The 15,340-nt window shown below is 36.9% G+C and overlaps 2 protein-coding genes across 2 annotated transcripts; one reads left to right on the forward strand and one right to left on the reverse strand.

Moving 5' to 3' along the window:
• Positions 1–2,838: 2,838 nt before the first annotated feature.
• Positions 2,839–3,522, reverse strand: LOC126785257 (uncharacterized). The gene is made up of 2 exons (XM_050510886.1): positions 3,108–3,522; positions 2,839–3,020 (listed from the first exon to the last, which is right to left on the reverse strand). Exons 1-2 carry the CDS (start codon positions 3,465–3,467, stop codon positions 3,009–3,011), a joined length of 372 nt encoding a protein of 123 aa, XP_050366843.1. The 5' UTR covers positions 3,468–3,522; the 3' UTR covers positions 2,839–3,008.
• Positions 3,523–8,249: 4,727 nt separating this feature from the next.
• On the forward strand, positions 8,250–10,154 carry LOC126785247 (probable isoaspartyl peptidase/L-asparaginase 2). Its single transcript, XM_050510875.1, has 4 exons — positions 8,250–8,513; positions 8,709–8,942; positions 9,240–9,326; positions 9,413–10,154. Exons 1-4 carry the CDS (start codon positions 8,352–8,354, stop codon positions 9,908–9,910), a joined length of 981 nt encoding a protein of 326 aa, XP_050366832.1. The 5' UTR covers positions 8,250–8,351; the 3' UTR covers positions 9,911–10,154.
• Positions 10,155–15,340: the final 5,186 nt, after the last annotated feature.

Raw genomic sequence — 15,340 nt, forward strand, 5'->3', positions numbered from 1 at the left:
ATTTTAACTTTCTACAACAACATAAGTTTGCAAACAAGCAAGTTGAGGCAATTATTTTATGACAGTGCCTCAAATCTCTTAACTTCTTTTGCATGTCTTTCGCTACTTAGCATCTTTTATCCGTACGTGTTCATGAATTAGCACATTGGATCCGCTGATGTTTTAGAGCAAGTTGCGTCGTATGGAATTATAGATTGCTTTTAACTTTCATGCCAGGCGAATAAAAGAGAAAGAAAATCATAGTAACTTGAAATGTACACGAGTTAGTTTAGGTTTCTTATGGAGAATTGGCACCCTCCATCCCGAATTTTAATTCCTGAAATGAAGAGTGCTGCCCATACTGACAATGTCTTTCTTATTTTTCTGTCTCTAGTGACCCATTTTATAAAAAATTCGTACAGAATCACCCATTTTAAATGAAAAGAGAAGCAACAAGAACTTTGTATGAAGATTAAAATCAGGAGGCACTTGCCAATATGAGGACCAAATTCCAAGTTCCATTGATTTGCGGAGAAAAATTAAAGCTACTTTGAATACAAAGTTAGGGTTTAGTAGCCTCCGGGCCGGAATATTCCACTTTATCAGGCGTGGGTTGGGGTCTTTTTGACAATGAAGTAACTAGTAGCGCGAAGTTGGGAAGATACTGACAATAAGACACGGAAACATACATGTGAATCCCAGTCTTTTTCAAGCTCACATCACATGGCCGGCATTTGAGTCGCAATGAAACCCTAGAGAATCTTACGGCTCAGAAAGCGAGCCTACCTAGAGATTCTTACGCAGATTCTCTGCTTCACTCTCACTATCAGTATAATCAGTAATATATATTGGGTGTGTTTGGCGCAGCTGTGACTTATAAGATAAGTTGACTTATACTTATTTCTGAGAATAAGTTTCTGATAAGTTAAGTAGCTGACTGTTTGGTAAACTGACTTTTTAAAGTGACTTATAGTGGCATAAGTTGTGCAGAGTGTTTGGTAAACTTAAACTGGCTTATGCTTTGTGTTTGTATAATGACAATTTTGGACACCAAATAATTTAAATTTTTATTTTATTTTCCAAGAGTATATTTTCTTTCTTGATTCTTTGCAAATACAATATGAATTTTTAATTTCTTTTTTTATCTATCAATACCCTTTTTCATTAGTATTTTAATTTTTACTTTCTCATTGACTTCAAGTAAAATTAATAAATGTTCTATGTTTTCTTATACTTAATAACAAAACACATTTGTCATTGACACAAATAATATTAAAAATATCTTTAACACATTCAACTAAATTACAAAACTAAATAACAAAATATATATTTCATTTGCATCAAATAATTTGATGTTATACGCGCACTCATCAAACTTTGAGTGATTTCATTTCTTATTGCTTCATTTTCCCGTGCATCATGACCATGCGAAATTTACCACCATATGGTAAATGCTCATTAAATCACTACTAGTGTCAAATATCATGTACTACAATTTCACTGGGCCATCATAGAACTTGGACAGAATTCAGAATGTTTGGAAACCACAAGTTACATGCACAAAAACTTGGTTTCCTGCAGCATCAGCTAAATCTACTGTGAACTTCATCCTTATCTCATCTTCATAAGCAACCTTCCTGTAGAGAAGGCCAGTGGGAGACCATCCTTTTGCTGTTCGACAGAAACTACGATTGCAAATTCCACGACACACAGGGCAAATCCACTTTGGATTCTCAATGGCCTCAAGCACATGCTCCCCATATCTGCTTCATCAGGGATACACTCATGATATGTTATCTACCAGATGTGAAACTCAAATGAAATTCTGTAAACCATCCAACTCAAATAAAATATGAATATGTTCACCAGTTCTTAATTTGGCTTCTTTACTGGAAAAGTTGCTTAACCATATGTTATGATGAGTTTGTTAAACTGAAGTCAATCTTGCAAATTGAAGCATAAGCTTCATATAGTTTGTATGTTACATAAATTGGAGGACGGCATATAAGGTTTGTATCAAAAAAACTATGGCTGCAATGCTAAAGATTATTATGCATTTAAATAAATGGAGATTTTATCTATACCAACCTAGATGGTCAAATGGTACCTAATAAAATTTTCAAAATCAATGATCAAGCATGTGCTTAAGTGAGGGAGGCAGCGAAATATATAAATGAAAGTAGTGACAACATCATAACAATTTTGACAAAATTGTTCCTGCTTTCAAAGAGTAGAATTTACCTCATGTACAAACAGTCTCCACAAAACTATCCATGGATCTTGTTGCATTGGCTGCATTGAGTACGATGTCCCAGAGTCTTCTGTCTGTAACACAGCATTTCAATCCTTGTCAATATGAAAATAAACCAAGAAATACCAATACAATAACACCTAGTTCCAGAGTTCTCGGGCAAAAACTCCACATTGAATCCTTCTAATATATGAACATACTTAACAAACCCAAAAACAAGAATACTAGTTGTATGAGAAAATGTTGCTGCTGCGATCCAATCCATAGCTATAAACAAACCTTCAAAAATTGTCATCCAAAATTTGTTAAGCTTAACATCCTTCTTCTTTGGACGTATTTCTGTGTAGCTCACCAGAGTCGAATTCTGCAATCTGAACCCACAAACCAAAATCTGCAAACAAAATCACACAGCCGGTTATCATCAAATCACCTAAAACTCTCCATAAAAAACTTCACTTCACAACATGCTGGCCATAGAAAATCCAAAACATTACAAAAAAGAATAACACCAAGGATCATAAAAGTGCTCGACAGATTGAAAGTACCATCCATCTATTAACACCTACAGCCTAAATCGACAATCAAAAAATCAGACAAAGCATATCACCCAAACAAACACTCCCAATCGAAATTCAAAAATAATGGAGTTGAAATTCAATTAGAGCCTTACTTTGTGAACATGAACAGAATCAAGTACCCTAAATGCAAGGCCTCAGAGGAAGGCCATTTCCCAGTGTAGAGATAAAACTTCTCCCCTCTTTCATACGCATCCAAAATCTCATTCAAGTCCCTGTAAATCAAACACATGACAGATTCAATTTCCAAAACCCTAAGAAGCTTTCGAATTTCGAGCCGAATCTGTTGAGAGAAAGCTAACCGGTGGGCGAAGAAGACGTCGCGGCGGAGGAAGACGTGGGGAGGGCGTGAGGTGAGGCGGCGGACGCGGTCGACGAGAGATGGATCGATTCTCTGGCAGCCGAACTACTCGATGAGCTTGTCGTAGTTGATTTTTCCGCTTTCCTTGGCCTCGACCTTCCATGGATTCACAACCTGCTGCTTTTCTTCTTCTTCGTCTTCTTTGTTTTGCTTCTTCTCCATTGTTGCTCTCTTTGCTCTTCTTCTTCTTCTTCATCTTCTTTGTTTTGCTTCTTCTCCAACCCAAATCAACACACAATTTGATTTCAGGTTTCTTGATACAGAAATTAAACAAATACTTACCAAACTTGACGTTGGCCATCGTGGAGTACAAAGGTGGAGGTGGTGATGTGCGGAGAGAGAGAGAAGGAGAAAGACAGGGAAGTGGTGATCAAACAAGGTAGGTCGTAATTCCTTGAAGCTCACAGGGGTACCCATTGGTATTTCCAAAAGTTCATTAAACTATCGCTACAGTACCGCACGACTTATAAGTAAAAGGAGGGTCTGAGTTACTTATGTTTTTTGCCTACAAAAAGACGCGGCTTATAAGACAAGTTGGTTATTAAGGTGTTTACCAAACACCACATTCACCTTTGCTTATAAGTGAAGGAGCTTATAAGCTCCCCCAAACGCAATCATTATGAACGGGATGATCGACATGACGTTTTACCGGCCGCCGGCCAGCTTAATACTATTTTCAATCACGTTTTGGGCGGCCTAATACGTTCAACTTTGATTGTCGCAGTAGTAGCTAGCTAGCTCCACCAGTAAAGGTACGGTGTTCTGAAAATGCGTTCTGCATACTCCCTCCATTACAGCGGTGGTGTATGATTAGTTTTAGTTATTTTTGGGAAGCCATTGTCGCCTGGTAACTACTTTGAATGATCAATGCTGATGTATAATTTCATTAATTTGTTTTGAATTGATTTCATTACGGCATCGCGTTACTCATTATGTGAGGCATACAACCAATCTAGTCATTCAACAAAATAAGAAGTGAATAAAGGATCAATCACAAAGAAGCAGTAGTGTCAGGAAACTCAGTCAAAAGTTATGAGGCTTATAATTATTACTTATTACTGATCAACTTCTACCATTACATGTGCATCGCTGATTATATACGATAGCACCATGCATGCGTACATAGTCATATACATATGAAAAAATTGGTATATATATATATATATCTCACGAGGACAATAACGTATAACTACCACGACTACTCCTCAATTCGATCTTGAACGATCGTAATTCACCCATGACGAATCACGATTGTACCATGCAGTACGTTCGCGTCTGCTTTAACCTCTCAATGTATGGCTTCTGTTGCTTCAGTTCTTTGCCATGTAGTGTAGTACTGGTACCTGCCTTCTCTTTTTCATATTGCATGCATGATGACGTACCACGCATGATCCTTCTCAGATCGACAAAGACCTCAGCGAGCAAGAAAACAAAAATCAATGCGTTGGCGGAGAATACACAATTAAGCACCCACCTTGCAAAGCAAAGGAAAGTAAATTTGACGAGCACTCTAATTTGTTCACCATGATGCTCACCCTTCTATCTTACTGACATGTTATTTTTTGAGTTTTTTCTAACCATAATAAATTCTTCTAACCATAGCTGATCATTTAATTAATTTTAATTAATTAAAAATAATTCTATTTGGCTCTACGAACTGCAGCAAATATGGAACAACTGAAACTAGAAAATCACATCAATCAGAAGGCAAATAGTGGAAGAGATTATAAAAAAAATAGAGAACAAACAAATACTAACCGTGGGAGTTCAACCCAGAAACAAATACTCACCAAACTTCTCTCTCTCATGTTGCCACATATATGACCCATCCAAACCGGCCATACATTCAATCAAGTTGAACCCAGAAACTTTGATTAAAAAAAAGTTCAACACAGAAACAACAAAACAAATCAAAAATATAATGCGTTATGTTGACAAAGCAACAAAGATCTTCATTTTTTTTTTGTGTTTTGCTCTACAGAGTGGGTGAATAGACCCCCGACCTCCCTCCTTGATGTCTTGAAGAGTGATGGCATTCCTCCGCCTTAGATTTTCTTTTGTTTGCCGGGGCCGTTCTTGGTGGCTCTTAGGCTTTGTTTTAGTTCGTGTGCTTTCTGCTTGTTACGGTTTTTTCTTCGGCTTTATCTTTCTTCCTTTCAATAGATTTCCAAATGACCAAAAAAAAAAAGAGTGATGACGATGTTTCTATGCTTGTGGTCGTCGGAATCGTCTTGGTTTCGGGATTCTCCACCATGGCCTTCGTTCTTGATTTTTCTAAAATATTTTGATTAATTTGGTTGATTTTTAATCATACAATTTATTAAAATTAATTAAATATTCAACTATGATTAGGAATAGAAAAAAGAACATGTGTCCATAGAACATGAGGGTGAATAATATGGTAGTTAAATTATGATGGTCGATAAATTTGTTTCGAAAATTTATGATAGATCCCAACACCTGCTGCTAATTTAGTGACCAGTAAGTTAGGAATTTGGAAAGGTAACCAGTTCATGGCCGCGTATAAATCGGGTGCTTTCGGGTTCCAAATGCTAGTCAGGGCAGGCAGGAGGACGCTTCTTGACATGAATGAGTCAGCTACATTGTTTAGTGGTTGTCCCTTATATTTAAGTATCATGGGAGGCACTTCTCTGTTTTGCTTATTTTTCGCATGTCTCTTCAAATAAATAGATTTCTACGTATATATATATATATATATAGAGAGAGAGAGAGAGAGAGCAAAGTCCATTATCTCATCACTCATCACTGTCATCAGCACACCGTAGCTGGCTTAATAACTTCCATTACGGGATGTAAACCATACAGTAATTGGATTGACTAATAAGCAGAAAGAACATATTTTTATATTTACCAATTTGAGAAATACATTGTTTCTCTATATGCGAATAACTTCTTAGTTTTCCACGTTGATGCGTCGGCCCTACTTCGTATGAAGCGACAATTTAAGTGACTAATTAATGTCGCAAAAATGTATAATATCTTCGATGAATTGAATCATGCTAGGGTAATACGCTTAAATGCTTAATTGGCATATGTATAGAGTTGCTACTAATGTACACGGTGTTTGTTGGTTTCACTTTTACCTCGGTGCGTAGAAGGATTTATATACACTAGCCAACTTTTAATATACAACGTACGCTGTTAGGAGTTAGCACGCTGTGAGATTGTTGATACTGTTCACGAGGGCATGCACGAGCTACTGGTGATAGATACACGAGAAGAATGGAGGGGGAACAATACACTTGAACAAATGTAGTTCTCACGTGTATAAATGTGGGTCGTCCCCAACTGAGGGGGAGTCGATTAATATTTAATGTTATCGTCAATATTATTCTAATCGAGAATGAGCGGATTAATATTGTTAATGGTTGATTTTTATTTGAGCGTACGTAGAGTTCATTTTGGTTTAGGATTCTGAGTTGTGACGTTTTCTAGCTACTGATCGAATTGATTAGCTGGAGCTAACTTAATTTAGATTTTGAATGAGCTAGCAGCTAGCTTTATGTATATCTCGACCTAGTCTCATATACATCTAGCTTCGTTCGCCTTCGTATATCCTCTCATTCTCACCATTTCGTCATCGACCTAAGCTTAATTAGCAACCTTACCCAATCATCATCATTCTTATCATTTTCATGCATTTGAGCATAGTCAAGTGGAAATATCGACCACATACCAAAATCTCCACGAACCCAGAAAACCATAGCCCGCCATAGGGACCCATGAATTTTACTTTGAATCTTATTAAACCCGCCACGCCCCTCCACTGGAAAATGATAAGACGACCACTTATAATTTTTAAAACAGAGGGAAGCACGTTATATAAACAACCTTTTTTTCTAAGAAAATAGAGGAAAAATTATTATATACATCGTGTACATAATCAACGTGGCGTATCTCTTAAATGTTATTGGTATATTTTTAACTGTTTTGTTTTGATTGGTTACTCTATTTAAATAATTTTATTCATTTTCACTGCGTGTATGTTTATCAAACCATAGAGTAATATGATGGACTTGATACACCACATGACAATACTACGTAATGTTTCAGGTACACAGAATAATTACTCAAAATAGAGAGAACAGAAGCTAACAAACATCAGGTTTAGGGGAACGAGGCTTTGTACGCAGCAAAGAAAAAAAAAATTCACTCCGCTTTCTTGGTGGCTAGAATATGTGAAATCATTTCCTCCCGTTCCGGCCGGGGTGCTTATATTTATATTTACACTGGTAATTATAATACTTGAAATCTTGTCGTATGAGCTGCAGATGCTGCTTTGTTAATGACTAGACCTACGCTGCAAGCCTGCATAGCAAGATTGGCTTATACAAATTAAGTTGAATTTGCACGACACATTCTGTGACTAGGGTTTAAGAATTTAAGAAAGAAAAATTACTTAATTGGAGTTCCTAGGGTTTAAGTTCTGGTAGTAATAATTAACGGTTGACAAGATTTATGAAATGCGAAATTTCAATACAACACTTGGTGTTGAGATGGTTGTTGTGATTAAAGATTTAATCTAACATGCATGAACATTTGACCGAATAACTGAATAAGATTTGAAAGTAATGATTTGCTTCTATAATTTTCTTCGGTTGAATTCAAATTGCCATTTACATTCCATATTGAATTATTTGTTACCATATATAGTTATATACTTAAGCTCAGTATGGTAGATATTTACGAGACCGTTCCATATCACATTGACACATTCAGATGATATGTATGCATGATTGATCGATCAAACACGACCACCGAGGAGGCTAAATACGTAAAATAAGTCATAAAATTTACAGACTAAACACGACGAATCTGATTAAAGGAAATGTGGACCGTGGTGACTCAGAAGCCTCCCGGAACAAGTGGGGCACAAATACAAATGCCATACAGAGAATCATTTTTTTTTTGGGCCAAACAGAGAATCCCAATTCGCTCCAACTCTTAATATAATTTTCATTTTCTATTTATTGTTATCACCTTGGCTATTAGGTCCGATTCATTGCCATTTGGAATCCGCCAGTGGCTATATAATGCACCATACCTCCCCTTCATTGTAGCAGACACACACCACCACATTTAGAGAGGAATAGAGAGAGATAGAGGCAAAGAGACAAACACCACAGCGAGTCCAGAAGGATCAGAGTGCGAGGCAGAGTGTATAATGGGCGGCTGGGCTATTGCTGTGCACGGTGGCGCTGGCGTCGACCCCAACCTCCCTTTGGAGCGCCAAGAACAAGCCAAACAGCTCCTCACTCGCTGCCTCAATCTCGGAACCTCTGCCCTTCGTGCTGATCTTCCTGCCATTGATGTTGTTGAACTAGTTGTACGTCCCCCTTATTCCCTCCTTCTCTGTTTGTCTTTGCATTCATGCATATATATATATATATTCTCGGTAAACATATACAATGGGAATGCCGTTATATCTTTTTGAGTTTGATCTGGTTATTCTGTCCATTAAATCCAAACCCTTTTGGAAGAAGATGGTGTTGATAAATGTTTTGGTTTGCTTCGTAAACAGGTTAGGGAATTGGAAACAGATCCGTTCTTCAATTCCGGCCGTGGATCTGCCCTGAATGAAAATGGCAGGGTTGAGATGGAAGCCAGCATCATGGACGGACCCAAAAGAAGATGCGGCGCCGTATCAGGTTTAAGCACCGTCAAAAACCCGATCTCGCTCGCCCGTCTCGTCATGGATAAGTCCCCTCATTCCTACCTTGCCTTCTCCGGGGCCGAAAGCTTCGCCAGGCAACAGGTACATTCACCCTTCTGTTCAAGCCATCAATATGATAGGAAAAAAGGAATTCTTGTCTTTTTCAGTATGAGAATCAGTATGAATATGTGAATCTAGTAACACAGAACTGTTCAGTGGTGTCAGCATCTTCTTTTATGTATAACTTTTATTTAACCTAATCCCCTGCTCCCAAAGATTCTTAAATAAAATGTAACAAAAAAAAGATTCTTAAATAAAAGGTTTAAATTAATATTTGTTTGGTAGAGGAATCTTTGGGTTGAATCTAAATAAGAGTTGGTGCGTGTGTCATATTTACAGGGCGTCGAGCTAGTGGACAATGACTATTTCATCACGGAGGAAAATGTTGGCATGCTCAAGTTGGCCAAGGAAGCGAACACCATCTTGGTACGAGTCTTTTACTTCGAAAATTTCTATGGTGGGGTTCATGAATACTAGAAACTACTATTGACACTTGCTTTTGTTGCCGACAGTTTGATTACAGAATCCCACTTGGGATGGAGAGCTGCGCAGCTGGTGTGGAGAGTCCGATACAGATGAACGGACTTCCCATAAGCGTGTACGCACCTGAGACAGTCGGGTGCGTGGTCGTGGACAGTCAAGGTCGCTGTGCTGCTGCCACTTCCACCGGTGGGCTCATGAACAAAATGACGGGTCGCATTGGGGACTCGCCACTCATTGGTGCTGGTACCTACGCGTGTGACCTCTGTGGAGTCTCTTGCACGGGCGAGGGAGAGGCCATCATACGCGGGACACTGGCGCGTGAAGTTGGTGCTGTGATGGAGTACAAGGGCTTAGGCCTTCAGGACGCTGTGGACTTTGTTATCAAGAACAGGCTTGATGAAGGTAAGGCCGGACTCATTGCTGTGTCCAACAAAGGAGAAGTGGCTTGTGGATTCAATTGCTGCGGAATGTTTAGGGGGAGTGCAACAGAGGATGGGTTCATGGAGGTTGGAATTTGGGATCAGTAAGTGTTTGCTCTGTTTTCTTTTTCTTGGTTTAGAGTTTAGAGTTACTCTAAACTCTTATGAAAAAGAAAAGTAACTTCTGGATGAGCTTTGAGTTTGTGGTGGTGCTAGATACTGCAAATGGTGCTTGTGTCTGGCTGGAGGCCAAAACTAGGAATGCATGCCTTCATTAGTTTGTAATTTTTAGTTTTAACTGGCATGTACATTATGATGGTCCTAATAAAGTACTCAAAGCATTTTCATTTCACTTGGATTTTTGTTTCAGCACATTTCCTACATCTTTTCCTTTTGTCAGCTATTTCATTTCCTTACTAGTTGCCTAATTCCTTCGAGGCATTCAAATATATAATGTCATTCAGAAGTAAGGAACCAGCAAAATATTGTGTAGGGTAAGCAGAAAAATAGTCTTTAATTTCCAGAACAATATTATATTTGTACCAGCTTCTCGTCAAAACTTTGCTGACGAAAATATACATTTTTGAAAGTCATTTGTCGAGTAATGACTATCTGATAATGTAGGCCTGTAGCCAGATAATAACTTGAGAAATAGTTGGGACGAACTTACATGTTTGACTAAGGGCCGGCATAAACCGAATTAAACAAGTAAGTAAAATCGACTAAACCGAACTGAAAATATGGTCCGGATAACCGAACCGAAGAGATGTAGTTTAAAAATGAAGAAAACCGAACTGAAATCGGTTTACGTGATCAAACCAACCGATTTAAAATCGAACCGACCGAATTTAATTTAATGATTTAAAAATAATAAATAATATGTATTAGTACAAAAAATAACAAAACATAACATAGAAGATTGTCTAGTGCAGTTAGTAGAGCGCATGGTTGTTATATTTTAGGTCAGAAGTTTGAATCCCAACATTGACATTTTGATGTTTTATTGAAAATATCTATCAAAATTAGAAAAATATAATTTTTACATAGTTATTAATGAGAAGTGCGTGTGATGTAGTGATTTGTGACATCATATTTGAGTAGGAGTTTGAGTCACACCTGTTGAAAAATTTAAAAAATTTACATATGAGGTGTGAACCGAACCAAATTTCAGTTACACTGATTGTTTCGGTTCAGATTAATTTAATTCGGTAAATAGTTTGAATTTCTAGAAAACCGATTAAAATGGTTCGGTTTCGATTTAAACTAAACACCGAACCGAACCGCTATATGGCCAACCCTATGTTTGACTACTACTAGTAACAAGTGATAAGACACCTCTCCGGATATATTCTGTGTACCCATAATTTAAATGAAAGGCACTGATTTGGTAAGATTTTCAATGTAATAAAGCTAGCAATGGTTTTTTGTTATACGAAAAGAAATGCATTAAAAAGAGAAGACTCTAGGGCATCTACGTACAATATCAAATAATAAAAAAGTAGCAATGGTTGAGAAAACAATCAAGAGGGGTTTGAGGCTACCTTGGGGGAGTCCTATCATGGTGGACATGGTTTGGGTATAAGTGTTGGACAATTAATTAGTTAGATAAATCATGCTTACCTATGAACCACGGACTCGCGGACAAAGGTCCGTATTACGTGTCCGACATGGACACGGTCACGCTCGAAAATGAGAACTCAATTTGGACACGGCCCGGACACGTAAGTGTCGGAATCGAACACGCGAGTATCCGAATTGGACACGCGGACACCCACCAACTTATAATAAAAGTGAAAGTGCTTATGGTGAGAATCGAACATTGATCATCCAAGGCACCCAACAACTCCTCAACCATTCCAACAGATTCAGTTTTTGTTATATACTTTAATATATATAAGGGGATAAACTCATGATAAAAATAAAAATGCTTGTGGTGGGATTCGAACCTTGGTCATCTAAATGATCCAACAAATCTTCAACCATTCCAATAGATTCAGTTTTTGTTATATTTATGCACACTTTAATATATATACATCTAAATACTTTCAAATTTTTAAATTAAGTTTTTAATAAATATATATATATATATATATATATTAAAATAATTTTAATTGACGTGTCCACCACGTGTCCGTGTCCAAAAAAATTTCAATATGCCGTGTCTACGTATCGAATCGTGTCCAATACGGACACTCGTGTCCGTGCTACATAGATGCTTACTGATTTTGCTGGTCCTGGCTTCTGATCTGGTCGTACCCCATCGTGGTCCGACTCTGTCGAACGTTTATCCCCTTTATCACTATAGACATATAGTGGGGTTGTGAAATATTTTTTTACTGTAAATGGGGGAGGTCGGTTTGCACGTGACCAGAAGCAGGGGATTTGCAGAATGAGAGGCCACTAGATATCCTATTCAATTAGTTTATGAGATGTTATCCTATTTTCATACCTTGAAATTCTAGGTTTTTCTCAATTCGTCGTGTTCCTCTGGTAGATCCGTTGGGGAAGCTTCTTTGCGCTGATTTGTGATGAATAACCATCACTCTTGATCACTCTTGTGTCAATTTGATCTGGTGAGGCTGAATTCTACCTTGAACACTTTCCAGTGTTGGTGAATGTCTTTTTTTTTTTGGCGCAGCGCTCCCCTTGTGCCTTGAATGATTTTGACATACCCAATCTCTTGATTTCTGATTTGTTGGGTTTTTGTTAATTTTCAATTTTCTTAAAATTGATCCGCTCTCTGACCCCGTTTCATGAATCCATCAAAGTTTATTGTTTTTTATTAAACTATAGTCTCATTTGATCGTGGAGGGAAATGAATGTGAGAGGGGAAGGTGGTCCAAGTCAGAAAACCCAAAGACAGTAATTGGGCAATGTTCAAAGGCCAAAAATGTGGTAACTAGAAATTCCATGTAAGTTAAGTTACTTGCTTTTGTAATTTACCAAGTATAACTTGTAGTGCGAGGGATTTAATTTATGAAACGTACAGGTTTATGGCAAACAATACTCATGGCATTAAGATAGGCCAGCAATGGAATGAGAAGGTAGTTTATAGTTTGTTTAATTTCGCCGCCTTTAGCTGCATTTTCAAATTATGTGCTTCAAAAAAATACTTGACATTATGCGTCAGGAGTGGGAGTTATGTGCATATTAATTGGAAGGTGTTTCTGATCGTGTAAGTCACGAGGCGGAGAGTCCATCGAACTGCATATTTACAAAGTTGTGAAAAGGTTGTAAACCTCATTTTTTGTTGCGTCCTCAAGTGTTGTAATTGTTTAGACCTTAATTTGTCAACCTAATCTGGTAAAAATCTATTTGATTCCGTCATTTTTATGAAGTTAGTTATTATGTGCTTTAACTGGAGGAGGTAATTGGTTTTGAAAACTGATGCATGATTTTTGTACAGAATGTCCATGTGATCCCTCAATGCGAAAGGCCAGTAATAATAACACCCTTTTTACTTGTTTGACCTTTTTGATTAATAGTGTAAGGATAGGTTCGTTGTTTCCTATTATGAATTAAAATTGGGCACACAATATTGGTACGAATTAAAGGGAAGTCTTAAAAAACACGGGGGAACTCTAAGCAAAGAAAATAGTTCCCCACATAAAGTGTAAGCGTCTACATATTTCCCAAGTTTGGAGTTATACATTCAGTGGCGGCGAACAAATTGTATAGGGTTTATTGCTAGCTTAGGTTGTTAACTCTGGCAAAACTGATAGGAGCACTTTGTGCGACGTTCTTAACATGTTTTTATCTCTAATTGTACTTTGCTTAGCTCTTATTCTTGCATTATTGAGTCATTTAGTCGAGTTAGGAGTCTATGGTGACGTTGGTTGCATTTTCTTAACATGTTTGGTGTTAAAACATGTTGAAAACACATAAATGGTCAAGAGTGATGTTTAGAGTATGATTCCCTGTGTAACTAGGAAACCTAGTTAAATTATGAGTCTTTATTAATCATCATTTCTTTAACATTTGTGATATATTGAGAATCCTACTTGCATTATGAATCCTTTTTAAACTAGAAAACATACTATTTAGGAAAGTCCTATTTGAACTGAAACACTTATTCCGTAACTTTCCTAATCTTACTCTATTATTCTAGTAAATTACTTGATATTTTTATATGAATTATCTTGTCTTTATTCTTTTCTTTTATTATTTTCAGATTTTAAACGATGAGATTGTGTAGCTAGCATGAAGAAAAAAATAGTGGAAAAAAAGCAAAAGAGGAAAATAAAGAAAGAATGAGACACCTAAAAAAAGAGAAAAAGAAGGAATTTATCAAAAGAGATTGCACCCACCAATGATAAAATTAAGTGAAAGAAAAAGAGAGAAAAAAAAGGAAGAGAATAAAAAGAGATAATGCAAGAGAGAAAGAATGAGACACCCTATGAAGCACGGACACGGCTTCCGGGGTTTGTATTGCGTGTTCGACACGGACACGTGAACTCACTTCGGATATGCGAGTATCTAAATCGGACACGCGGACACACACCAACTAATGATAAAAGTGAAAGCGCTTATGGTGAGATTCGAACCTTGGTCATCCAAGGCACCCAACAACTTCTCAATCATTCTAACAGATTCAGTTTTTGTTATATTCATGCACACTTTAATATATATATATATATATACAGTTCCTATCCATAGTGAAGCTTCACTATGAAATTACAGTGTGAAGTTCCAATTTTAGCACACTTTTCGGTCCAATATTTTCACCATAAGCAATTCAATATTTAGGTATGTTATTCAAGATCATCTCTACAAAGTTTCATCCAATTTTATCATGGTTTGAGTTTTCAAAATTGAGATTTACATGAACGGTTCACGTTGAATAGTTTTAATTCATTCATTGATTTAATGTAATTTTGATACCTTAACGATGTCTGAATTTGATGAAATTTTGTAGAAATGATCTTGAATAACATACCTAAATATTGAATTGCTTATGGTGAAAAAATTTGACCAAAAAGTGTTCCAAAATTAGAACTTCACTCTGTAATTTCAGAGTGATGGTTCACTCTGGATAGAGACTGTATATATATATATATATATAACGAGAGAAACTCGTGATAAAAATAAAAATACTTGTGGTGGGATTCAAACCATGGTCATCCAAAGCACCCAACAACTCCTCAACCATTCTAACAGATTCAGTTTTTGTTATATTCATGCACACTTTAATATATATATATAGGAATGCTTGCGGTGAGATTCGAACCTTGGTTATCTAAGGTACTTATCAAGTCCTTAGACATTCCAACAAGTTATGTTTTCATAATTCAATGCACACTTTGACATATATATAAATCTAAATACTTTCAAATTTATAAATTAAGTTTTTTAATATATATATATTAAAAATAAATATTTAATTGACGTGTCCACTACGTGTCTGTGTCAAAAAAAAATTATATATGCCGTGTCTACGTATCGAATCGTGTCCAATACGGACACAAGTGTCCGTGTCTGTGCTACTTAGGAGACACCTAAAAAGGAGAAAAATAAAGAATTTATTAAATGAGATTTCAC

Source organism: Argentina anserina, chromosome 2, assembly GCF_933775445.1.
Source record: "Argentina anserina chromosome 2, drPotAnse1.1, whole genome shotgun sequence".
NCBI classification, from domain to species: Eukaryota; Viridiplantae; Streptophyta; class Magnoliopsida; order Rosales; family Rosaceae; genus Argentina; species Argentina anserina.